General features: G+C 42.6%; 1 protein-coding gene and 1 pseudogene across 1 annotated transcript in view; both read left to right on the top strand.

The window, feature by feature from the left end:
• VPS13D (vacuolar protein sorting 13 homolog D) overlaps positions 1-27,213 on the top strand; it is a 238,146-nt gene that overhangs the window by 50,016 nt on the left and 160,917 nt on the right. The window contains exons 25-36 of the mRNA XM_078071798.1: positions 1,382-1,604; positions 6,309-6,519; positions 8,641-8,812; positions 8,979-9,091; positions 11,466-11,678; positions 14,942-15,207; positions 16,601-16,734; positions 20,493-20,648; positions 21,801-22,011; positions 22,533-22,607; positions 24,892-25,098; positions 26,317-26,406. Of these exons, the coding sequence (XP_077927924.1) occupies positions 1,382-1,604; positions 6,309-6,519; positions 8,641-8,812; positions 8,979-9,091; positions 11,466-11,678; positions 14,942-15,207; positions 16,601-16,734; positions 20,493-20,648; positions 21,801-22,011; positions 22,533-22,607; positions 24,892-25,098; positions 26,317-26,406 (2,071 nt within the window). The remainder of the gene's footprint in view (positions 1-1,381; positions 1,605-6,308; positions 6,520-8,640; positions 8,813-8,978; positions 9,092-11,465; positions 11,679-14,941; positions 15,208-16,600; positions 16,735-20,492; positions 20,649-21,800; positions 22,012-22,532; positions 22,608-24,891; positions 25,099-26,316; positions 26,407-27,213) is intronic.
• LOC118521452 (U2 spliceosomal RNA) lies at positions 12,500-12,602 on the top strand (annotated as a pseudogene).

Here is a 27,213-nt window from a genome sequence, read left to right as displayed (position 1 = left end):
TGCATGTGTGAGGTTTGTGTAGTGTGCATTCCAGTGGTTAAAGAACAGGAGATAATCCTGAAATCAAAGCTCACAGAGGGGTTATTTGCCTTTGAGTTCCCCGACTCCAGTGTTTTTGGGATTGTTTTACACAAATCCATGTCTTAATGAGTGCAGGCTTGGATTTTTTACATATGCTTTTCCTTTCATTCTTCTCAACCACAACTCGAGCTTAAACCATAATTTCTAAGTCAGCCTTTCAAAAGCTTTGAGTTAATCTCCTCAAGCCATTGATTTATTTAAACCAACTACAGAGAGGATGTAGAGATGAATCAAGTCAAAGAGCAACAACTACTCTCTAGAGTTTAAATAAACTAAGCAAGGGGGAAGGTTTTTAATGTCGAAATATTTAAATAAGAGCATTTACCTAGCAATTTGCCTTCCAAAAAAAAAATGTGGAAAGTAAGAACTGTTTTCTGGTGTGTTTTTTTTTTTTTCACCGTTACTTGTAAATCACTGTACTCAAGATAACTGGGAAGGAGAACAGTGTTACCATCTCCTTTTCAAATGCTGAGATGAGTAAACACATAGGGCAATATGGGCAGGAAACCCGTTCTTCCTCTCCCCCCCAACATCCCTGTGAAAGTGGGTCGATGGTGGTGAAGCCCTGCAGATAGGTAGTGTGGAGGCTTGGGTCGAGTTTAAAAGTCAGTTATGGAATCATTCGGGTGAAGAAGATTTCCCCTGTTGGCAACGAACTGAAGGTACTAAGTATATAAGAAAAGCGTGTAGTGTTTTCAGTAGAATTACAGAATTTATGTTACTCCGTATTTGCCCTTAATTTTTATGCCCTTGAACAGAAACATAATAGGAATGGCCAGCCTCCTATGTTTTCCGTTTTGTTTTCATTTGCACAGTTACTTAAAGAGATAAGAAATGTAAGCCCAAAGGAGTGACTTCTAGGAAGTGCAGACACGCAACCATAGCTTCATTCCATTGGAACCATATTGCGGTAGATACATTCTCTTAGAATAATAAGCCCCTCCCCTTCAGCAGAGCAACAACACTTATATGATAGGGCCGAGAGGTCTGCTTTCACTGTGTTTGACCTAGACTAAACCACCAACAGTTAGCATCTTAAGCCAACAGATAATATATTCCTGCAAGATTGCTGTAGTTTTCAACAAGTGTTGAATTATAAGTAACATCTCTGCAAATAATTACATGTGACAGGAAATGTCATGACCCTGTTACCCTTTTGTTTATGGGATTTGGGGGGCTTGGGAAGTGCCAAGTGTCACAGAGTCTTTGAAGAGCCCAGGAACTAGGATAGGACTTTCAGGAGAGTAAAGATGCAGTCACCCCCATTCCTGCCTTCTAGTTTTATTTTATTTCTTCCCAGGAATCTGTGCCTTCAGCATCCCCAACGGGTACCCCCAAACACAGTATGAGGAAAATGACGAGCACGGAGGACCCGAAGGGAATGCATTCCGAGGGGCTGTTCATGATGCCTCCTGCTGGGATGAGTCTAGGCGGCCTGAGGAGTGAGTCTGTGCTGAGTACCTCGACCAAGCAGCAAGGGCAACAAGCCGCGCCCTCCGCCACCCAGGTTTCCAGTAGTCCAGGTAAAAAAGGAGAAAGGAGCCGCATGAGTGGGGAGTTCATGAGACTGTGGCAGGTGCCTCAGGGGGAGGCATCAGAGTGGTAGCGGGTCTTTAGTGATAATCGGATTTTGATACTGCTTTAGAAAGCCTAAGAATCTTAGGATGTAGATTTTAGCTGTGAATGACTTCTAAAATACAGTTAAATTAGCAAGACACAGTGTGAATAAAGGGATTTAGATGGTCTCTTAGGACTTTTTCCTTTAGGTCAAGGTAGTTGCCACAAGATGGTGATAGTATAACTAGAATGATTCCTGCATCCTTAGACACATCTTTGCAAGTCACTGTCAAGACACTGTTTTCTACTTAATTATTATTCTATTTAATTCTAAAAAAACAAAGAACTCTTAAAAGATATTAGTGTGAATTAGGTAACAACAGAGATACTGTAAGTAACAATTTTGCAAAGACAGGAACCATCCAGTTATTGGTGTTCTTCTCTAGAATTTAAGAATTAGTCATTCCAGATGAGAGCCTGATTTTGGCCTTTTGGGTTTTTTTAAAAATTAAATTAAATTGAATTCAATTTTTTGTTTTAATTCTTGTATGTTAACATAGAGTGTTATATTAGTTTCAGGTGTACAATACAGTGATTCAACACTTCTTAATCACCCTGTGCTCATCATGACAAGTGCTCTCCTTCATCCCCATCACCCATTTCACCCATCCCCCTACCACCTCCCTTCTGATAACCATCAGTTCTCTATAGTTATCTGGTTCTTGGCTTGTCTCTCTCTCTCTCCCTCCCTACCCCCTTTTTTCCTTTGCTTGTTTGTTTTGTTTCTTAAATTCCACATAGGAATGAGATCATATGGTATTTGTCTTTCTCTGATTGACTTATTTCACTTAGCATAATACTCTAGCTCCATCCATGTTGTTGCAAATGGCAGGATTTCATTCTTTTTTATGGCTGAGTAATGTTCTAGTGTGTGTGTGTGTGTGTGTGTGTATCACCTTTTTTTTTTAAAGATTTTATTTATTTATTTTTGTATGCGTGAGAGAGAGACAGAGAGAGAGAGAGAGAGAGAGCGCACAAGCAGGGGGAGTGGCAGAGGGAAGGGAGAAACAGATTCCCCGCTGAGCAGGGAGCCCGACACGGGGCTTGATCCTAGGACCCTGGGTTCATGACCTGAGCTGAAAGCAGACGCTTAACCGACTGAGCCACCCAGGAGCCCTATATACCACCTCTTTATCCATTCATCACTTGATGGATACTTGGACTGCTATCATAATTTGGCTATTGCAAATACTGCTATAAACATTAGGTGCATGTATCCCTTTGAATTAGTGTTTTTGTATTTGGGAGTAAATACCCAGTAGCGTGATTACTGGATCATGGAGTAGTTCTATTTTTAATTTTTTGAGGAACCTCCATACTGGTTCCTGAGTGGCTGCACCAGTTCGCATTCCCACCGGCAGTGCAAGAGGGTTCCCCTTTCTCTGAATCCTTGTCAACACCTGTTGTTTCCTGTGTTGTTGATTTTAACCATTCTGACATGCATGAGGTGATAGTTCATTGTAGTTTTGATTTACATTTCCCTGATGATGAGTGATGTTAGCATCTTTTCATGTGTCTGTTGGCCATCTGGATATCTTCTTTGGGGAAGTGTCTGTTCATGTCTTCTGCCCATCCTTAAATTGGATTATTTGGGTTTTGTTGAGTTGTATAAGTTTTTATACTAACCCTTTATCAGATACGTCATTTGCAATATATTCTCCCATTCAGTAGGTTGCCTTTTAGTTTTGTTCTTTCCTTTGCTGTGCAGAAGCTTTTTATTTTGATGTAGTCTGGCCTTTTTGTTTTGTTTTTAAATTTATTTTTATGTTTTAATCTTTTTTTATTTAATTTATTTAAGCAGGCTCTGTGCCCAGTGCAGAGCCCAACTTGGGGCTTGATCTTATGACCCTGAGATCATGACCTGAGCTGAAATCAAGAGTCGGACGCTTAACCGACTGAGCCACCCAGGCGCCCCTATTTTTATTTTTTAATTTATCTCTACACCCATCCTGGGGCTTGAACTCAGGACCCCAAGATCAAGAGTTGCATGCTCCTCCCACTGAGCCAACCAGGCGCCCCTGGCCTTTTGGTTTTTAAATGTATTCTGGGTAGGTGATGGGTAGGATAAATTAGAGAGGGAAACAGAATGTGATTCGCCACAAAAATCTGTCCAGTGTGATCAGGCTTTGAGAGATGTGGGACACTCACTGAGAAGGCTGTTGCCTGTCTTTTGTTCTATGCAAGGACTAATGGTACTAGGTACTACTCCCTGTAGTCCCTTGTGGTCCTGGAGGTGACAGGAAAGTGGCTTTTGGTTGGATTGATGATTAAATGAGATTATCCTAATCATCATCACAGTGCTGGTTGTTGAACACTTACTGTGTGCCAGATATCATGGCATGTTGTTCCATAAATCATTGCATCTGACCCCGTAGCACTCCTATAGAGTTTTATTTTTATCCTCATTTTACACACGAAGAGACAAAGACTTAGAGAGGTGAAGTAGCTTAACTTGCCCTGGGTTGTGCAGATAGTAAGTGGCAGAGTTGGACTATGAACTTACGCAGTTTGACCTCAGAGTCCGAATCCTTAACCTAAGTGACACTGTCTACCAGTCTCTATACGTAATGTGCATGGAGCGTGGAGGGGGTGGGCACACGGTGCCACCTGACACTTGTTACTTTCTGCCATTGCTGTGAGGACAGTGATGAGTAGGAGGAAGGCCAGCCTTCTGCATAGCGGATGCCTATGAGAAATGATTTGGGATGTTGTAGAGATGGATGGAAGGATCTCTCTCCAAAAAGTATTTCTCTTTCCAGTTTGCTGTTTGTTTCTGGAATTTCTTTGTTTGTGATTAAGATGGGATTAAAGCAGTGGTTTTCAAACTGCTCTGTGTATCCTTAGGGTTCCATGATGACCCTAGGGAATCTCTGAAACCCTTTACCCCCTCCCCCACCCCCTTCTACCAGATCAGTTCCACTTTTGTCTCTTCCACATATTTATCAAAATAGTAAAAAATAAAGAACTGCTGTATTTATTTATTTATTTTGTGTGTGTGTGTGTGTGTTTTAATGTGCATTTATTTGATGACTAATGAGGTTGGATGTATTTTCATATACATACTGGGATGATTTTCTTTTTGTAGTAAATTGCCTATCACATTCCTTGCCAATTTTCCTACTCGCGTATTCTTTTCTTACAGATTTTCAAATCTTTATAAAGTGGGGCTGTTTCCCTAATAACTGTCAAATATATTGCAATTTTTTTCCAGTTTCTCCTTTGCCCTTTTTGTTCATGATGTCTTGTAGAACTCTTTAATTTCCATATAGCTAGATCCATTGTTACTTTATTTTGTGTGTTCCGCTTCTGATAACACACTCAGAAACACCTTCCCCATGTTTTATCATCCCATGGGACAAATACCCTAATTATTTTTTAAAATAACTCAGAATTATTTTGTTAAGTTTCCCTCCCCCCCCCCACATACCTCAAAATTCCCTTTTGGGATTTTGATTGGGATTATATTAAATAAATAGATTAATTTGGTGGAGAATTTATAAATTTACAATTTTATATTAGACTATAAGCTTCATGAGGGAAAAGGTATTTGTATGTTCTGTTCACTGCTGTATCCTAGAATAGTGTCCTGGACTTAGAAAAGTAACTGGCGCAGAGTAGGTGTTTTAAAAATATTTGCACAAATGACTTTTCAGTCTGAAGAACTGACATGTGTAGTACGGGCTGAATGCTGATGTTATCATTTGACTGCCCCTCTGCGTAGGAGATGAGAGAGGCGCCAAGCAGGCCCCTAAATGTGGACACAGTGAGATGTCCTAGGAAAGATGAAATGGGGCAGGAGGAAAGAACAGAGAGGACCCAGCTGAGATCAAGAGGGGAGGGTGATGCTGTTCAGATAGCAAAGGGCTTGGCAATTTTGGGAGACAAAGGCCAGTGAGCCTGAGGCTTCAGGAGCAGGGGGCAGAATGGCTTGAGATGAAGTTGGAAAAGTAGGCAGTGGGCTTATGCAGGGTTTTATAAGGATTTAGGGGGAGTTTTACAGAAACAACTTTGGATTAAGCATAATCATTAAAGTGTAGGAGGAAGAGAATGTTATGGTCTCATTTATTTTTTTAAGGATTACTCAGGTATTTTGCGGGCGGAATGGTTTTGTGAGGGCCAGAGGGAATGGCGTAGGTATATGGGAGGGGAGTTTCTGGGGGGCCAGGCAGAATGATGGTGGTTTGGATGAGATCGCTGGTAGCGGAAATGATTACATACTTGTTTGAGAAAAGAATTTCGGTGCTGGAAAACTTTGTAAGCCTCTGGGTTGTGTCCTTTCTACATGAGAGCCCTGTAGGATATCCTTGGGAGGGATGGCTGTCCAATCATGTCAGTCATAAATCCTTCAGGCTCAGCTCGTGTCTCAGGACAGCAGCATGTGTGTGACGCGGAGGGGGAGCAGACGGGAAGTGTCTAGCTCAGGGAGTGTGACATAGGGAGGCCGTGGTGCCAGAGTGGAGACTTTTGGACACTCAGGTTTTTGAAGTGGACGGTTCTGAAACATTTTCCAAAGACAGGATGAACTTTGTTTAGCTTTTTAGTTTTGTTCAGGGCCGGTCCTTTCTGGGTCTTACTTTCTTCATTCTCTCTCTTTCCGTGGGTCCATGTAGAAGACCACGTCTGCCTGCTGGACTGCATTGTCGTGGACCTACAAGACATGGACATCTTTGCTGCCGAGAGACACCCACGAGAGTATTCTAAGGCCTCAGACGACAGCAGTGGAGATCTGGTATTCCCTTCCTATTTTGTGCGGCAGACGGGAGGGAGTCTCCTCACTGAGCCTTGTCGGCTGAAATTGCAGGTGGAAAGGAATTTGGACAAGTGAGTGGTTTACATCTGGATAATAGTCTATCATAGGTAGAATCTTAATCACTTGGAAATCAGTGCTGTGAAGGTAAGTCTGGAAGAGAATAGGTGGTTTTCACTTATTTCTTCTATGTAGCAAATGTTTATTGAGTCCCAGCTGGGTACTAGATGTGAGGGCTACTGGGATGGGAAGGAAAACCTGTCTTTATGGAGCTTATGTTGTGTTGATATAGGGCTATAAGAAGGCAAATTAGAAGGTGATTCTAATTTAGAGTTTGACTCAGTGTTATAAACTGTGTTAGGGGATTGCCCCTGGGGCCTTGGAAACAAAGACGAAGGGGCATGAATGTAGCATGGCTTTTGGTGGACGTAGGGAGGTGGTGATGGCAGGGAGAGTATTTTGGAAGAGGTGACATTTGGATTATATGTTCCAAGCACAATAGATTCTGGACCTGGTGTTGCTACTTACCCTGGAGCTCCATTTAATCAGAATAACTGTTGAGATGCAGTTCTGCCCATTTTGCTCCATTAAGCAATCTGAAAGTACTCCATAAAGGCTAATGAGCTGACTCTAATTTACCTTTTCATTGGCCTCAAACACAGGGTGCTCATTTCTGCAGATTAGAGCATTGCTTCAGTTGTCATTACTTCCATGGGATCGTCCGGGAAACGTCTTGAATATAAATGTTCCCAGACCCGACCTGAGACCAGCAGAACCTGAGTCTCAGGGCCGAGCCTCAGTACACGTGAGCAAGGTCCCCTGGTGGTGCTCATGCTGGCCTGGTCCACGCGCACGGCTGGGAGCTGCTGCACCCCGGGCACGATTGCCCCTCTGTTTGGGGCATTCATTTTGGAGAAAGCAGCAACGCTTGCATTTCAACTACAGGCAAAGATGGGGCGTGGCTGTCAAGTAATGGAAGATGTTCTCGTTTGCCGCATTTTGACAAGCAGTCTCGTTACTTGTGGGGAGTGTGATTTTAATCCGTCTTTGGCCACTCCCTTCGTGGTTCTTGGGTTTGGGCGAGCCATTTAATGCCATTTTTTGTTTTTCTCTGGATTAACGGCACCATGTAGCTGCTCTCTCTGGGATTTTTGCATTTCATTCTTACTTGTTACTTGAGTGCTCCCTGGCTGGCGCTCAGTTACGCTTGGCATGGGCTCTCTCTGGTTTTACTGGCCTAGCAGTCTTAGGAGGAGCTTCATTATTTAGAAATGGAACACTTTGTTTTCTTTTCAAGTAATGCTTTCCCCCCAAAAAATGTCCTTTGTTACTCTGATTATGTAAATTTGACCCTCTTCGCTTCCATCAGTGTTTATGTGCAGGTGATTATACTGTTAGCCCCAATAAGGTGGTGGTAACTCAGTACGAGATACCCTCTCAGCTGCTTGCACCACAGGAACAGGAAGCTGAGAGGGCACCGGGTAGTCCTTTCCAGCTTTTTGTGTGGCTTGCATCACTGTTCTTTCTTTACTTGATCATGTATAGGTTTTTCTCTGCAAAGTAATTTTTTACATTCCTCTACTTTCAAACCCCGTCCTCTACTTTACATACGCAGAGCATGCTGTCTGCAGGATCCATGGTGCCCACTTCTCCCCGGAAGGGTCGGGGAAAAGCTCTTCAGTGTGGGGACGAGGTATACTAACCCCTGACCCGGGCATCTCAACCCTGCTCCTGCCCATCTCAGCAGAGACAAGTAACAGATTCAGACTTTATCCTGACGTCCCATTTAGGTTCGGTATGAAACTCTGCTGTTCACCTTTAGTTATCATGAAATCTGAAGAGTTAAATGAAGAGACTGCCATTTCTTTATTGCCTCCCCAACTATAATCTTTAAGCTCTTCCTGGATCTCATGAGATTTTTCCTTATTAATAGTTACTTAGCTAACTCAGATTTGGGGACTTTATAAATGCCTATTTTAAGAGAAAAGGGGCTTTTTGTAGCTGAAGCAGGACACTCAGTTGTGCTCATGTGCTTCCTTTGGAGCCACATGAAATTTTTATTATTGGAATTTGGAAATGAACTGATGGATAATGTAGGCAGGTACCTTTTAGCTCTTTCTTACGTTTGGGTGTGCGCTTTGTCAGTGTTAAGTTACTGATTTGTTTGCCAAAGTGACCTTTTTTTCTTTCCTCAGAGAAATAAGTCATACTGTGCCAGACATATCTATCCATGGCAACCTCTCCTCAGTCCACTGCTCCCTGGATTTGTACAAATACAAGCTGATCCGCGGTTTATTGGAGAACAACCTCGGAGAGCCCATAGAGGAATTTATGCGGCCTTACGATTTACAAGACCCAAGAATTCACGTGAGTGAGACCTCGTGCTGTCCCATAACCCTTAACTCTTGCAGTCCTAGCTGATGGCCACCTCGTGCGTGGATCCCTCCAGCTCACCTGCAGAGAGAAATGGAACAAGCAGATTATTGTCTTGACATATTAACCCCCTTTTCAGATTGGCATTTTCCTCTTGCAGACTGTTCTCAGTGGAGAAGTGTACACGTGCATGTGCTTCCTCATCGATATGGTGAATGTAAGTCTGGAGCTGAAAGATCCAAAAGGAAAAGAAAGTACTGGGTCCTTAGCCAGGTACGACTCTCATGGTACTGGTTTATGCCTAGTGACCGGCCTGGTGTAACAGTGTTGCAAACAGTACACGTTTCACTTCAGTGGAATTCGCTTTGGCCTAGAGCAGAGGTTGCAGAACGGAGGTTCGCGACTGGAGGTGGTCTGCACAGTGCTTTTTGGTTGGTCTACGTGGTGCTTGTTCAAAGTTTAAATTCATTGCTTTATCAGTAAAGACAGGTTATTAGGACGTTTCAGTGACCTCCACACCTGGTGCTGAAACCGATGCGTTTGAAAGAGCTGCAGAAATTATGCAAAACTTTCCCAAGAATCTACTGGCATTGGTTTTTTTTGTTTGTTTTTTTTGTTTTTTGTTTTTATGGCGGCACGGTTTAAAAAAAATCGTATTGTTGACACACAACGTTATGTTAGTTTCACGTGTACTACGTCGTGATTCAGCTTCTCTGTACGTTTTGCTGTGCTCACCATGGGTGCAGCCAACCATCTGTCACCGTAGGACATTACTACAGTACCGTGACTGTGTCCCTTGTGTTGTACTCTTGATCCCCGTGACTTACTCATTCCATAGCTGGAAGCCTGTACCTCCTGCCCCCCTTCGCCCATTCCCGTCCCCACCCCATTGAACTCCAGAACCACAGTCGTGGAAAGCTCCTGATGCTGCTAACGGTGTCTGTAGAGTACCCCTTCAGCCTTGTGCGGTATGGGTACGCGTGCTGGGAGAGACGGAAGGGCCACCGCAGTTGTACGGTAGTTGCCTGGGGTGGGGTAAGGTGTAAGGCTTCAGTGGAAGAAGTTGTATCATAATACATTCCTAATGTAATCTTGCTGCCGTGCTGTGTCACCAACAGCTTAAAAAATAATAATAAATAAAAACTACCGGGGTGGGGGCAAAAGGAGGTGACAGACATGCAGACACAGCAGTGATTGAGAAAAATGAAGACGTTTTTCTCCTGATGCTGTGTGTCCCTGGTGGCCCTCAGGCTGTTCTGTGGCCATGGTCACTGTGGCTGACAGGGCAGCCAGCGTATCGATGTGCCAGTGAGAAAGACGAGAGTCCCGGAGTGGTCTTGAATGGCACTTAAAGGTGTCGCACACCCCACGGAGTTAGAGCACGGTCCCACAGAGTGCAGAGGGGTCCGAAGTACAGGCTGGGGGTTGTCTGAGTAGGGGAGACCCAGTGCTAATCGGGGAGCGGCCCTGCTCACTGCCTCCCCGGCCAACATTTAAAAACTGGGGGACTTGACATCAAAAGTTTGGATTTCCGCCTCTTTTAAGAGTCAGAGCTCTTGAAAGCTTTGACAGTACTGGGCCCGTGTGTTCACTGAGGAGCAACTTGGGCTGCCTTTAGATAGGGCGTGTTTTGCCTGGTGACTCACTTTGTGTATCACTTGCACGGTCTGGGTGGACCAATAATTTGTGATTACTGGTGTGGAACCTTGAAGACCGCATTGTGTTTTCACACCTGATAACCTTTTCATTTTGATCTCTTGACAATCATGTGAGGTTTGGCAGATATGACTTCTATTTTCTAGATGGAATTTTTAATCTAGTGTAAGATCATGTGGCTGGAAAAGTGGTTCAGTATTTGAAAATAGGACTTCAAAGTCTGGAAATTTCCCTACTGAAACACTCCTTTCTTTCTCTTCTTTGTCTTTCCCTCGAGAATCCATCCTGGCCTATAACTAACTCAGTTGAATCAATGGTATAATGAAACTTGTGTCCCAGATTGTCTTGTAAGCCAGCGTTTTTTTTTTTTTTTTCCTGATGACTAGCTATGCCCTTAGTTTTTTACAAAATGAAGTAATTCTGTATGGAATGTCATGATGGTACTGAATAAATTATGAATTGCACGTTGCAGCTTTCTCTGTTATTAAAAAAAAAAGGCAGTATCAAATGCGCTTCCTCTTGGTGGATCAGTTGCATTATTTCTCTATATGAAGAGTATTATTTGTTCTGGTCGCTTCCAGGAAGCTATAGTTGTTAAATAAAAATTTGGCAGACTCTGGAGAGAGAACCCTGCAGGCAGGCTAGGAGTTGACAGATGAAGGTCTAAAGGGACCCTTCACATCCCTCGGGGATTGTTACACATATATAGCCTTCTCAGACTTGAGATGAGAAAGGAGAATGCTAATGCACCCAGAGCATAGTAGATAACGTTATTCCTCATGGAGTTCCTGTGGACAAGATCATCTTCCTGGAAATGAAAAGTAAGAGGGCACAGTGACACTAAGTCCTTCTTGAGGAGTCTGTTAACAAAATCAGTGAAAGTTATTCTCCTTCATAAAACTCAGGTGTACTTATGATTTTGTTCTGTTGTCTTGAACTTAATTTTGTGAAATGGAAGAGTTTAGTATCTTGTCTGCTTTCTCCCTTTTAGATTCGACTTCAAGAAATGTAAACTGCTCTATGAAAGCTTTTCCAACCAAACCAAGTCCATTAACTTGGTTTCCCATTCCATGATGGCTTTTGACACCCGCTATGCCGGGCAGAAGGCCAGTCCTGGCATGACAAACGTATTCAGCTGTATTTTTCAGCCTTCCAGGAACAGCAGCACTACCCAAGGATCCATTCAGATGGAGCTGCATTACAGGTAATGGATCCAGACCCTGACTCTGCATTTATCAAGAAACTTCCTTTTGTGGCCGGTGGGCCAAGGCTCTCTCTGTCAGCTGTAGAACATCACAGGACTGAGGGGTCACTGAAAAGATAAATAGAAGATGGCTCACCAGTGCCGCTCACAGTCTATTAACTTAGTATTCCTACCACATTGCAGTTGCATTTATTGGCCAAAAGATGTCTCTGTTGCCTTAAAAAAAGTTTAGAATTAGACCAGTCTTAAAATCAACCTCCCTGTAGACTGTTCTAATACGTAAAGTGAATTGAGGCAGGAAGAAATGACTCTTGTTTAAGGGGAAAGAAGACATTTGGTCTATAGAAATTATAGGAAGGACGGTGGTTTTGACTTGCATTATAGATTTATCTGCACACATCTTGCTAACCCACTTCTCCATTTAAAAGGGTGTTAGCCTCTTTGGACTAGATTATGTTTCTCTTCCTGGTATTATGCTAGGAAGTGGTGTGTGTGTAATGAGTGTATGTTTTGGAATCGTACAGATCTGGGCTCAAAACCTTGATCTGCCCCCTTCTAGCTATGTGTCCTAGGACAAGTTCAGCCACTTTGACCTACGGTTTTCTTCTCTATAAGATAGAAGAGGATGACTGTACCCACCTCACACGGTGGAGGCAGTAATTCAGTAAGTAATTCTGACCTGTTGCTTGGCACAGATGGTAGCTGTTACTATTATTACTGACGTAGCTGGTGTTATTTATGATACACTACTGTAAGGTTTTAGGGCTCAGTGAGGATAGGCCTGCAAACTGTGAAAAATTAGATTTGATCTAAAATCCTCCATCGCTTCTCGGCCTTTTGGCCAAGATCAAGTGTAGTATCTGTTCTTATCAGTTTAATATCTGATCTAAAATCCTCCAATGCAAATCCAAAAGGAGACCTTTGGAAGCCATGTCAGTTCTATTCTTTTAGTGCTTAATGTTACCAGATATGCTGTAAATACAAACTAGTGAGTAAGAAGGCTGGGAAAAACTTCATGGAAAAAAAAAGATCAAGATTATTCTTGTATTCATATACTTGAATGTACTTGATATTTCAGTGTGCTGCACAGTGAATTCTCAGGGTTGAGATTTCTTTTAGGGAGAGGTTGTGGTCACTCCCCATATGCCTTTAGGAAGTCTAGCAAAGTAGACAGACCTTTTCCTGAACTTTTTGGATGTTCAGAAATGAGAGTGCTCATTGCCTCTTACTGAGCCCTTCCAGGAGCCAGGCATTCTCCCTACTTTTATACTTAAATCCTCCTGGCAAGTCTGCAAAGCGGGTGACTTCTGTCCAATTATATAGCTGCAGTAATAGAAGCTAGGAGGGCACTGAGTACCTCTCCAAGGTCACATGGTGGATGAGTGAAGTGGTCAGGACTCGCACCAGGGCCTTTGATCTTAGCACCCACGTCCCTTCAGACAGTCCTCAGGTGTGGCCACTGCATGTCTCGTGATCTGGCTGACTGCAGTCGGATGCTAGGCTGGCTGTGATTTGCGGTTCTTTTGTTTGAAGATGTTTATCTGAGCAGGAGGCTTCCAAATATTTGGTCCTTCTGCAGAAACAATTTCTTTTTGGGTTTGCTATATTATTATTGATCTAGCTTCCTAATCTATCAGCTAGTTGTCTCACCGATCCCATTTTTAATATATAAGGAGCCTTGAAATACTACTCTGTTTATATACTGGAGGTGTGTAATTTCTTGGAGCCAAATGGTAAAGTCTTACCTTAGCTCTTGTGAACAGAAATACCATTGTGAGTGAGAGGGGGTTAACATGTTCTCTTGATTGGAACTTTTGAACGCTTCTGTGTCTCAAGAAGAATTGCTCTTCTGTTGGGATTTTGTGTGTCAAATATAAATCACTTCACAGTGTTTAAAGGCTTGAAATATTTTCCAGAAAAGGGTATCAGACATACTTTGACTTTTCAGTTAGTGCATAACTCTGACGATCTATGTTCAAAATGGGGTGGAAAAATTTTACTGAGGGCAACATTTTTTCTCTAATACAAAAGAGTAAAGTGTTTCTGTGAAAAATGCTGTGTCTGTATGAGGGAGACATGCATCACTGTGCCCTTTCTCTAGAGGCAGTGAGCCAGGTTTAGGAGAAACGAGACTAGAGAAGCCAGACTTAAAAACATCTCAGAATCAGCTTTTGCTGAATAGGAACCCCTTTGCGGGGAGGTAACCAGGTACGGGTAGTAGCTGGAGCCCCAGAGTCACTTTTGGGCTCACAGAACAAAGTTCAACCCAGAAAACCATATAAAGGTGTCCTGAGCCCACTTTCCTTCTGTCGTACCCATTTCTGCCCACTCATATTCTGGTGGGGCCATACCAGGGTTTGAGACGAGGCTTGGGGTCCTCCTTGGGTTTTTACCTCAAATAGAGAATTTGGGGTAATAGGGCCTACAAAACCAGTATTGTCTCTCTCCCTCCGCCAACTCCACTTCCGGGGTGCTTGGGGTTATGCCCACATATAAATGTCATCTTATTTGTCCTCCTTCTCAAGCTAAAGATCTGCGCTCTCTGGTCAGATCCAGCTGGAGAATTAGTACTAGTATGTACATTTGATGTTTGTAAAGAAGTGATCCCCCAAGCATCAAAGAAAGGGTGCCTCAATGAAATAGCCTATAGGGAAAGCATCTAACATTCATCAAACACACACCTGTTATCTTTTACAGTGTTCATATTTCTCATTTTGTAGGTGAGGAAATAGGCTCAGAGAAGGTAGGCGACTTATCCAAGGTAACACAACTTGTAAGTGACTGGATTTGAGCCTGTGCTCTTTCTACTGCACCAGGATTTCTCAGCTTCGGCACTGTTGACGTTTTAGGTTAGATACTTCCTTGTTGGGGGGCTGTCCTGTCCGTTGCGGGATGTTTAGTAGCATCCCTGGCCTCTGCTCACTAGATGCCCATAACAAACCATGCCCCCACCCCGTGTTGTGACAAACACAGATGTCTCCAGACATTGCCAGAAGTCTCCTGGGGGACAAAATCACTCCTGGTTGAGAACTGCTGGATGACACTATACTGCTTTCTTACAGCATAAAAATGTGATTAGCTTTTGAAAACGCACACTGAATATCTTATTAAACCAATGTTTAGAGTTTATTGATACCCAGAGTGGTCAATTTAAAAAATACTGGAAAAACACCTGCCCACGCTGAGTAGTATACTTGCAAGTTAATAAAATACATTTTTCTTTTCCTGTTTTTTTTTTTTTTTTTAAATCTTTTTCCTTGCAGATCTACGAAGGATTCGTCCTGTTTTACGGTAGTTCTCAACAATCTGCGCGTGTTCCTCATATTTGACTGGCTGCTGCTAGTCCATGATTTTCTTCACACTCCCAGCGATATTAAGAAACAGACTAATGTTACTCCTTCTCGCCACCGTAACTCTAGCAGTGAATCTGCTGTAGTCCCCAAAACTGTGAAAAGTGGAGTAGTTACCAAGCGGTCTTCTCTTCCTGTGTCTACTGAAAGGCACCTGGAGGTCAAGGTCAATGTAACAGGTGAGCATATGTAGGTGTGAGTCACTGATTCTCAGTATGCATGTTAGGCTCAGTATGTATCTTCTAGGATGATTTTTCTATCACCTCTGTATTTTGATGTGAGCACTTACATATTTGCATACAGACCAAGAGACCAACAGGTGTCGAAATTCTTGACCTCCATTTTCTGGTGTGAACTGCTGGCTCACATTCAGGCTGCAGGGTTCTGGGCCCTCTGCTGGGCCTGTCCATGGCACATGCCCAGCTTGAGTACTGCCTGGACAGTGGTGTTTTCCCCAAGTGTTAAATCTGGCTTCAATTTTCTGTTTGATCTTCAGTGCTCCAACAGATGTGCCTTACTGAGTTTAGGCAAATCTGATGTGTGAAAATCTGTTTAAAGATAAATAAGGGAGGGAATCGTTATTTTCTTTACAAAAAGAATACGTTCCTTTACAAACAGATTTACTGTGGTTCTTGTTAACTAGCGAACTCTCCTAGTAGATCTGTATGTATTTGTGTGTCTGTTGTGTTTGTGATGTAGCCCAACAACTGCTCAGTGGTTTAGAAGAAACTGGCCAGCGCAGTGCACTTTAAATGGATTTAGTTTCAAAAGTTCAGTCTAAACATGGATTTTGATGAAAATGCAAAGTAAATTTGCCATGTACAAACGAGTAGAAAACTGTCTGCATTTAGTAATTTCTAAAAAATCTACGTTAAATTACTATATGTTCTTTGTAAACAACTTGAACAGCTAGGTAGATGATGTCGTGCTTTCCACTGCCTGACCAGCATTAGGACGTGTATCTATTTCTGGGATTTTAAAACAGGTCATTGCTTGGAGAAGGGATGATTTCCTGGGCTTCTGAAATATCTCATAGTCCTCCCAGGAGACTTAGCTTAAAAATACATTCTAAAGATTTTTTTTTTTAATTTATTCATTTGAGAGAGAGAGAGAGAGCAAGCCAGAGCACAAGTGGGGGGTGAGGGGGGCAGGAGGGGCAAAGGGCAAGGGAGAAGCAGACTCACTGCTGAGCGGGGAGCCTGACATGGGGCTCGATCCCAGGACCCTGAGACCATGACCTGAGCCAAAGGCAGACGCTTAGCCGACTGAGCCACCCAGGCACCCCTTAAAAATACATTCTAAAGAGAGAAGAGAAACTGCATCCCCGTCTTTTCTGCCTGTGCTGTACTCTTTTGGCTCAGCTGGGCCTGGCCAGATACAGAGAATTTGTTCAGGGTGGCAGTGAAGCAGAGTGTCGACAACCATCCTGGAGAACAAGTCTTGTTGGCTAATGTGTTGTGTGTTGTGTGTTGTTCCCCACCCCCCCGGTGTAAATGCATTGCCTAGTTTGCAACAGCGTGGTGCTTTCCAGCTTCCCAGCTTTGGCTTGGTTGATAATACTGTCCTTTCCAGGCACGGAGTTTGTGGTGGTTGAAGATGTGTCCTGCTTCGATACCAATGCCATTATTCTCAAAGGCACCACCGTGCTCACCTATAAGCCACGATTTGTCGATCGCCCCTTTTCAGGGAGTTTGTTTGGCATTGAGGTAAGAAGTCTATGTGTCGATAAAAACACTCAATGTTTGGCTTAAGAGAGAAGCATTTCGAAGAGAATTTTACCTCCTCAGCTTTCATTAAGGGAAATAATTGACGGAGTCAGTGAACTCTGGCCCCCCCTCTTCGTTTTGTCCTCAAATCTGCCAGGTTATCCTTATATGTGAAATCAGTCCTCCAGTGTCAGGCTGTAAATATGCCAAGAGACTGGACCTCTTGCTCTTACATCATCCCTTGAGAAGTTTGGCGAGACTCTTCTAGTCCCTAGTACTCTGTCAGGCCCTTCCCCTGCCCTCAGCATCTACGGGTCTAGTCCTGGGCAAATTAGTCAAGTTGGGGAAGTGGTCCTCATTTCCCATAGTCACCGTCCCTGCGTTGAGTTGTCTCTGTGAAGACCTAGGGCTTTGTGGTCTTGGCAACTTGTTTATAAAAGGTGTGAAGGATTTTATGTATAGTCCTTTTAGGAATATCTATTCTGTAAAAGGATATCTCTCTAAAAAAAAAAAAAAGGTAGTAGGAAAGGAAAAATGAAGGGGGGGAAATCGGAGGGGGAGACGAACCAGGAGAGACTATGGACTCTGAGAAACAAACTGAGGGTTCTAGAGGGGAGGGGGGTGGGGGCATGGGCTAGTCTGGTGATGGGTGTTAAAGAGGGCACGTTCTGCATGGAGCACTGGGTGTTATACGCAAACAATGAATCATGGAACACTACATCAAAAACTAATGATGTAATGTATGGTGATTAACATAACATAATAAAATTTAAAAAAAAGGGTATCTCTAGAGAGGCATGCATAACCTAATGGAGTGAGTCTCTAATAGTGCTCTTGAGGCTCTAATTTAATCTCATGAAGGAGATACTTTGCATTGGAGTGGTCTTCGTAGCCTGAACATTACAGTATGCAATATTAAGTATAAACTGCTCTGTGTCTTTTAAAGTCAGGGGTTGTGGAGAGGGAAGGAGAAATGAGGCAGATTATTATTTCTCTCTAGTGTTCTTAATCCACTGATCTCCGCTAACGTTCCTCTTGTTATAATATTAGAATATTTGGTCCAGGTTACTCATCATTTCCTTTCCCTTTATGATTGAACTCTTCATGCCCTATTCTTCCCAGTGGTATTTCAGAGGTTGAATGAACAAAACTTATTTTCACTGTCAGCAGCATATGGACACTTTTTTTTCTCTCATCAGATATAGCTGAATAAAACCTGTAGAGATTTCACTTCTTGATTACTTGTTTCTCTCATGTAAAGAAACCTCAGTTTGAGAGGAAGTGTTTACATGCTGGTGTGATGTGAGTTGATCATGAAATTGTAGTTCGTCTGCTTTCCAAGCCTCTCCAGTATCAGCTTTGAATGGAAAATGTTGGTGACTGATTATTGAACTGTCAGGTACAACTGAGTTTTGTGTAGCAGAAGGCCCTGAAGAAAAAAGGAAAATGAAACTTTTTTTGCTCTAAAGTCTTAGAAAAACTATATGGCAAAATATTTGAGATTCCTGGAAATTCCTTTCAGTCTTGTTCCTCAGGCAGCACAATTGGATCTAAATTTTAAGACCACCCCCCCCCCCCGCCCCGGTACATCATTGGGGGAGAATTTATAAAGGAAGCCAAATGAGTTGATTTTGAATATAGTAAAGGAGCTTGGTTTCACATGTTTTCCAACAGCACTAGGAAATGCCCCCCACCCCCCAAAAAAGGGGAAGAAACAAGGGAGACCAACATGAATGCTTTCTTCTGTACTGTTCTTTTTTTTCTTTCCTTTTTTTTCAAATTTTTATTTAAATTCTAGTTAGTTAACATACAGTGTAATATTGGTTTCTGGAGTAGAATTCAGTGCTTCATCACTTACATACAACACCCAGTGCTCATCGTATCAAGTGCCCTCCTTAATGCCCATCCCCCATCCGGCCCCTCCCCACCCACCTCCCTCCAGCAACCCTCAGTTTGTTCTCTATCGTTAAGAGTCTCTTATGGTTTGTTTCCCTCTCTCTCTCTTTTTCCCCCCTCCCATATGTTCCTCTGTTTTGTTTTTAAAATTCCACATATGAGTCAGATCATATGGTATTTGTTTTTCTCTGACTTATTTCACTTAACATAGTACATTCTAGCTCCATCCATATCATTGCAAATCACCAGATTTCATTCTTTTTGAGGGTTGAGTAATAGTCCACTACACACACACACACACACACACACACACACACACACACACACACCCCACATCTTTATCCATTCAGCAGTCAATGGACACTTGGGCTGTTTCCATAGTTCGGCTAGTGTTTGTTTTTTTTTAAGATTTATTTTAGAGAGAGAAAAAGTGAATAGGGGGAGGGGCAGAGGGAGAGGGAGAGAATCCTCAAGCAGACTCCATGCTGAGCATGGAGCCTGACTCGGGGCTTGATCGCAGGACCCAGAGACCATGACCTGAGCCAAAATCAAGAGTCGGCTGCCCAACTGATTGAGCCACCCAGGTGCCCCTGGCTACTGTTGATAATGCTGCTGTGAACACGTACCCCTTCGAATCTATGTTTTTATATCCTTTGGGCAAATACTTAGTAGTACAATTTCTGGATCATAGGGTAATTCTATTTTTAACTTTTTGAGGAACCTCCATACTTTCCCCAGAGCGGCTGCACCGGTTTGCATTCCCACCAGCAGTGTACGAGGGTCCCCTTTCTCTGCATCCTCACCAACACCTTTTGTTTGTTGTGTTGTTAATTTTAGCCATTCTGACAGGTGTGAGGTGGTATCTCATTGTGGTTTTTGATTTGTATTTCCCCCATGATGAGTGATGTTGAGCATATTTTCATGTGTCTGTTGACCACCTGGGTGTCTTCTTTGGAAAAATGTCCTCATATCTTCTGCCCATTTCTTAACTGGATTATTTGTTTTTTGGGGTGTTGAGTTTGATAAGTTCTTTATAGATTTTGGTCTTCTGTACTGTTCTTGAAGTACAAAGATAATTTCGTCCTAGAATGGGAGTCTTCTCTCCCTTCTCTCTCTCCATAAATATGTTTATTATTAAACTTTTTATTATAGAACATTTCAAACATATACAAGTAAACAGATTAATATAATGAGCCCCTATATACCTATCACCCAGCTTCAATAATTAATGTATTTATTTTCAATTATGAAAGTAATAATTACATTACATCAAATTGGGGGAGGGGAGGAGAAAATTACCAATCCCTTTGTCCGGAATCTCTGTTGACATTTTGATGTGTTTCTTTCCTTAAAGTCATGGTATAGTATTATTTTGATTGGGCTGCTTGTTCACATAGTCCATATTGTAACATTCCATGTGGTCTTTTTAATTGTCACTTTTAAATGATTGCAAAAGATTCCATTGAGTAGGTATGATATAACCTGGGTTGCTCTGAATTTTTTTTTTTGTTAACTATTAAATAATGGTTCAGTGATTTTTTTTTTCTGTGTTTTGCATTATTTCCATAGGCTAGTTCCTAGAAAGAAGTAGGATTATTGAATCAAGGGATGTGAGATCTTTAGGCCTTTTGCCATGTGTCAGTGATCTGCCTTTTATAAGGGGGGGGGGACCACTGCCCATGCTCTTGGCCGTGGGCAAGAATGCCAGCCCCTCTCTTGACAGTATTTATTTCACCAGTTGTTATGGGTCTTTTGATAATATGGGGCTGATGGCTATCGAGATAGTGTTTTTTTTTTCTGCTGATGTTTAGACTCTTCTAAATCAGACATTAATTCTTCCTATACTGCATTTCATTCTCTAGGTGTTTTCGTGCCGACTAGGGAATGAGCACGATACAGCTCTTTCAATTGTTGATCCAGTTCAAATTCAAGTGGAGCTGGTGGGGAATTCTTCTTACCAGAATAGTTCAGGATTGATGGATGCATTCAATAGTGAAGATTTCCCACCGATCTTAGAGGTAATGATGAAAAATCTATAGACACATCGATATACTCTCAAACACTGCCCTGTGCCTGAACGTGACATATTTGCTCTGCTGAACTCAATATTTTCATCACTTTGGCAAATACAAAAGAAATATGACATTGTCTCTGTCCTAGAAAATCTTTCAGTCTTGTGGAGAATAAAAGACCCGTTCACTGTCTGGTATCATCTTGAAGTTCTGTGAAAGTTGACAGAAAGCAGAACGCAGCAGAGGGAGGAATCTGGATTGTGGGTGGAAGCAAAGGTAGGGCGAGTCTGAGCAGAGGGACAGGATGTTAGTAGGCAGAGGAGGATAGCAGCCCACATTAGGAAGAAGCTAAGTCAGGGCGAAGGGGCCCAGCCGACACGAAGCAGAGGGAGGTCTCACCAGGACAAAGACGTGCATGTGGGAGCACAGAGGATGCAAGGTGAAGCTGGGGAAGGAAGGCGAAAGGATTTGGCGTTTTATTCCTTTGGCCGAGGACGAACAATTAATCCATTGGAACCGTGGTTTTTTTAATCTTTAAAGACAGAAGAAGTAGTCAACCAAGTACCACCCCGAGACATTCCAGCAGTTACCCCAGTTTTAGGTGGTCCTGTGCTGGTGTCTGTATTGCTTACTGCCGGCCCCTGTGTTGTTAATGTCGGAGGGAGGCCGGATATGGGGAAATACTAGTGTGGCACTGGACTCATTTAAGGTGATGTTTGGAGAGAGAAGAGGTAATTTTTTGTTGAGTGGTCAGTTGGGTTCAGAGTTTTAAAAAAAAATTAAATTGATCAAAGCAAAATGGGTTCACAGAATGCTGCTAATAGGTGATCCAGAGCCGTTTTCTGATTCTCTTATTTGATGATTAATCTCCTTGTAAGGAAATCATCCGACTGAAATATTTATTGCTGTAGTAAATTTCCTAGCGTTTTATTTTTTATTTGGTGCAGTTTTGTAAACATTCGACCTCGTAGCAGAGATGTCTTACCTCATGGTCCTTGGTGCTTAATTTCAAGATCTTTCCAGTCTTCAAAATGAAAAATTAATATAGTGTCTGTGGGACTTCTAGAACTTGAGTTGGGAACTATACATACACGTGAGAGGTGTGGGCGTAAAAGCAAATGCAACTTGAAAAAACTGCCACCTTTTCAATTTTGTTAGATTCAGTTACAAGCCCTGGATATCAGACTCTCCTACAATGACGTTCAGCTGTTTCTTGCCATTGCAAAATCCATCCCAGAGCAAGCTAACGCTGCAGCGCCGGACCCAGTGGCCTTGGAGACCAGCTCCATTAGCAGTTACCTTTCCGGCACGTCTCGGGCTGGAGAGGAGATCAGAGAAGGGACAAGACATACCCTAGATCCTGTCTTGGGTAGGTGTTGAACTGTGAAACCCACTCAGTCTGCCTAATAGCTCCCCTTCTGGTTAACTGTTAAGATTGTCTTTTGCACAATTAAATTGTTCAGAGTATAAGTGTATGCCATTAAGTGTAATTATAAGTATGATGCTGTAATTTAAAAATTTTAAGAACAAATACAACACCCCAAACCGACTGCTCTAGCTTACACTAGTTTTTCTTTTACCATTTCTTCCAGAGTTCTGTGGATAATGCTAAGGTTTAGTTTTAAACATTGAGTTTCCCTCCATTGTTATGTGGATAATACTAAATTTCAGTTTTAAGCTTTTATAAACACAGTCACTATAGGGAAAAGACTCTTAAAAATTTCAGGGTGAACTTTGGTAAGTCTCCAGGCCGGAGCCCATTTTTGCCTAGAGAAATGGAATGTTTTAGCTATACAAGCTTCTGAATTTCTTTTTTTTTTTTCCCTTTAATTAGTCAGTGGACTCATTTACGTAAAATTATTTATAAAAATTATGTACTTTTTTTTCTAGAGTTACAGCTGGCTAGACTGCAGGAGCTTGGATTCAGCATGGATGATTGTCGCAAAGCCCTTTTGGTGTGCCAAGGTAATTCGCACAAGGGTTTCCATACCTGTTGTTCATCTTGATAATATGCTTGCTTCCCATTTCCCCCACTGCTCCCACAAGGGAACTTAGAGAGCCGGACTGTATTTTGAAGCCCCTCTGTGGTTTTCTGTGGGCTGACCATGAACTTAGACTGGGCATAATGAGGAGCAGCAGTATTTCATAGTGGATAAGAACATGGGCTCTGGAGCCAATGCTTCCGGTCTTTACTGTGCTGCTTTTTGATTACTTATTAGTGACTTAGGCAAGTCACTTAGCCTCTCTGTACCAGTGCTTCCTTATCTGGAAAAAGGATAAGAGGACTTCCCTTGGAGGTTTGATATAAATAGGCACGGTCTACAAAGCACTTCGGGAAAGTGCCTGGCACATGGCAGGTGCTCTGATGCTGTTAGCCAGTGTTGCCGGTGGTCATGGTAATGGTGGTGATCTGGTAGGCATGACCGCTGAGCTCCCGTGTGCCTCATCCTGTGTTTTCTTGTGGAATCTTCATAGCCCTTCGAGGTGGGCATTATTATCCCTGCTTCAGGTCAGGTAAGGAAACTGGCTCAGATAGGTTAAGTAAACTGGTCTGCGGTCACCTGTTAGTGAGGGGCTAAGATGGACTGAAAGCCAAGTCTGCCTGTGTTCTTTCTACCACCACCTTCCTCTGTGTTGCCCTTTTTCTTAAAACAGGGAGGTAAAGCAAAAGCTGTATTTTTTTCTAGTCTGTACTTACGTGTACATTTCTCTACTTCTTTACTTTCTCTATATATCCATACATATATATGTACATATATATGTATAATATCGTCTATGTTGGCAGAGTGTACTGCAAATACGATTGTATAGCCTCTTTTATAATACAGTTTTCTTGAATTACAATTGCAAATTTATTGCAGTATACTAATATCATCATCTTCCCATGTCATTAAAATTATTTATAAATATTGAATTTTTTTACATTGACCTAATGATACATTTTAACTATTCTTTGTTTTTCATTCTTTAAATATACACAGTTCTGTAATAAATATTTTTTGGTATGAACTTCTGTCTGTATCTTTTAGTATTTCCTTGGTGGAGAGACCTAGTAGTATAAATACTGGATCAAAGGGTGTAGATATATTTTTCAGGCTTTTTACTCAACTTGACAAATCTTTTTCTAAAATGTACCAGGCTGAACTCCAACCAGTTAGGTGTGAAAATGCTAGTCTTGCCACACGATTATTCACATTAACTATTCCTTTTTCCTTCTGGAAAAAAAATGAAAGCGGATCTAGTTATCTTGCATTCCTTAGCTTTGTTTTTACCTAGATGTCACTGTGTGTTAGTTTAATTAACTTAGTGTTTACATTTTCTGTTCTTTTCTCTCTTTCTTTAACATAACATTTCTTTTTAATTTCTAAGAGTGTTTTCGATTTTTGTTAACTTTTATTTCTTTAGTGGGTAAGGTGTCATTCCATCAGTCACAAAAATGGTAACAGCAACTAATATCAGTAGAGTCTTTGATACCAGGCTCTGCTCGTAGAACTTTCCATGTACTCGTCTGTTTCCTCCTTGCCGCAGCTCTGTGAGTGTGTGTTGTTGGGCACAGACACCAAGTAGCTTGCCCAAGATTCAGCATCCTCTGGGTGCTGGAATCAGAAGCCAGGCCATCTTCTTCTAGAGCGTGTGCCCTTAACCACTTATCCCTGTGCCGTGTACTGGCCTCTAGTAATTTATAGATATGGGGTTGCATTGATTTCCTTTCCTTTATAGCTTTAGCAATCTGGTAGTGTTCAGGGGGCTGTTATTTTAACAGTTGTGTATTACGCACATGCCCTTCTCATCGCTCTGTGTTCTTGAGGAACGCCTGATTGGTTGAGAAGACAAGGTATGTACAGAGTAGGACATTTGAGAACAGTCACAAAGTCGCACATGAGTACACGCAAGACTACCTGCTTCCCTACCGAGTGACATCTAGAATTTGGACCCTGTTTCTTCCTCTCCTCTCTTCTCCTCCGACAGATGTCTTAGTAGAGGAGGGATGGCTCCTGGAGGCATTTTGAACCAGATCACGAAGGGTGGTGAACTTGAGTGGAAGGTGTGCAAGGGGGCTTCGTTCTATTTGCCTAGAAGTAGAATTCCTATCATTATGCTAGTTTTTTCCTTCTTTTTTAAGTCTAAGTACATCTGGGAGCAGGGTTCTCTTGGGCTGTCCAGTAGGTCCCTAAAAACGTTTCCTCCATGAGCTGCTTGAGTAGCTGTGCAAACTGGCTGAACTGATCACCTTTAAATTTTCTTGAAGGCCAACTGAAAAAGGCAGCAAGTTGGTTGTTTAAGAATGCCGAACCTCTGAAGTCTCTTTCCCTGGCTTCAAGTGGCCGCGAGAGCCAGGGGCCCGTGGTGGCGCGGCTGATCTCTGGAGTGGAGGTGAAAGCCGAGAGCGTGTGCATCTGCTTCATCGACGACTGCATGGACTGTGACGTCCCTCTGGCTGAGCTCACCTTTTCCCGTGAGTGTTTTCCTGATGTTCAGATTCGTCTTGAAGATTTGCAGTGATAGCTGAGTTATTTGGGGCCCGTCTTGTATGTGTGTTTGTGTGTGTGTGTGTGTGTGTGTGTGTGTGTGTGTGTGTGTGTGAGATATTCATGCTCCCCACTTAGCAGTATGGGTGAAATTTAGATAATGGTTTTACATCTGTTTTTCATTATTTGTATTTTAAAGAAATGTGTATTTATTTGCCATATGTGGCCTTCAGCCTCTAGTTTGGGAATAATAGACATTGTCATTGATGAAATTTCTGTTATATTAACAGCTCTACCTAAATAATTCCTGATGTCTCCATTTTGTTTATCTTTTTATGTATCTAAAGACTACAGGGAGTCCTGTTATTAGAGGCATTTAAAAGATAAGCTCAGAAAATGCTCTGCCCTATGTATGTCTGAAAAGAAAGCACACAGAGTCTTACTAGAACGTTCACCTCACAGTGTCCTCCTAGGGCCCTGAGAGCTGTCCTTCAGTAACAGGGGACGAGGGGACGAGAACCTCCTCCTCAACCGTGTCATCTCAGGCACGGTGATGATGATACAACATCAAGTCAGATGGGGCTTCTGTGGAGAGTACGTGAAAATCTCACCACTGGGTTTACATTCAATTTTCCACTGTTTGACCTTGCCAGCCTCTTTTTCCTTCAAGGAAGATTCTGTCCCGGGGATTGAGTTGGGCCTCTGTGCACGAGAGAGGCTTCCTTTTCCGTGTGCTTCAAGGCCCCACAAGGGCCACGTGGTGGAGAGTAACAGCTGGAATTCTGACGGTCTTCTGCGGGGAATAATTACTTCTTATTTTTCTATAGTAATCTTAAAATTTTGAGCTCATATTTGTTTTTTATGTTCCTGCAGACTTGAGATACACAGAGACACGTGGGTGCCGGGGCTGGGCTGGGACGGGAAGGAGGCAGAGGAGGCCTTTGCCTCAGGCACGACAGTGAAAGGGGTGCCAAGAAACTCAGGAATTAAGACAAATAACATTTTAACACAGTGTTTTTAAAAAAATCAGAATTCGTGCAGAAAGCCCACGATGAACAAAATATCAAGATTTTGCATGTGCTTTCCTGTGAGGTCATCAGTATCAGCTATGTTTCACATCCGTGTCTTCACTGAGACTTAATCCAAGAAAGAACGTTCTGGTTGTTCTTGCCCCGCCGCTGCTATAAGGTGTGCTTTCTTTGCAGGTCTGACTTTTCTGCAGCAGGCAAGAGCTAGCCCTGAAGGGTACGCCCACTTCACCCTCTCCGGAGATTATTACAACCGTGCTCTGTCAGGTCAGTACCTAAGCATATGTGATTATGGGGTTTAAAAACCACACTTCAGTATTTGCCTGGGCCTCTTTCTACATAAATTTTGCATGAGGGAAAGGGGGTGGGTGGGGCTGAGCAGGGAAAGGTGAAACACAGGTGACTGCCTAGGCACAAAAGACACAGATTTTTCTTTTCTCTAACATATCTGATATGTTGCAACTGAGTTATTTAAAAAGAAGTTTTCCTAGTTAATTCTTTTTGATGCTGGAGGTTGGCTCATTCTAGAACATGGAATTGCTCAGGAGCAAAGGATCATTTGTCTGGCCCTGATAGAAGCTAGATTTCAAGGGAGATTTCTGACCATAAGCATTTTACACTTCAAGCATCCTTCCTCCTCGCTGGACCTGTTTCATTAGAAGCATCCTGAGCCAGTGATAATGTATAATCTGCCGTACCCTACTCCCTCAAGCAAAACATTGTTGATCAGAGCAGGTGATTCTTCTGGAGACATAGAACCTGGATAACACTGCAAAGCTTTTTCAGGTTTCTTTCCGTCTGCTGGGAGGATCAAGGTAAGGGCCCATACACATGGACATTCAGGCGGTGTGGTAAACTAGGGCTGAGCAGTTTGAGTGTGAAGTTCTCTGCCTTAAGAGAGTTCTTAGTAGGTGTGGACAAAGTAGAGTGGCACAACCTAAGGCTTAGGCCTCAGAGCGACCGCTCTCTCTGATTTCACTGGAGAATGAAGCGTCATTAATTGTGCTGCTGCCGCCGATGGTTCTAGAGTACGTGTCGCATTTACTTTTGTATGTTAGTTAGCACTTTCCTCTC

The sequence above is a fragment of the Halichoerus grypus genome, chromosome 5 (genome assembly GCF_964656455.1).
Source record: "Halichoerus grypus chromosome 5, mHalGry1.hap1.1, whole genome shotgun sequence".
NCBI classification, from domain to species: domain Eukaryota; kingdom Metazoa; phylum Chordata; class Mammalia; order Carnivora; family Phocidae; genus Halichoerus; species Halichoerus grypus.
Note: the sequence above shows the minus strand (reverse complement) of the source record. Positions and strands in the feature narration are given on the sequence as shown.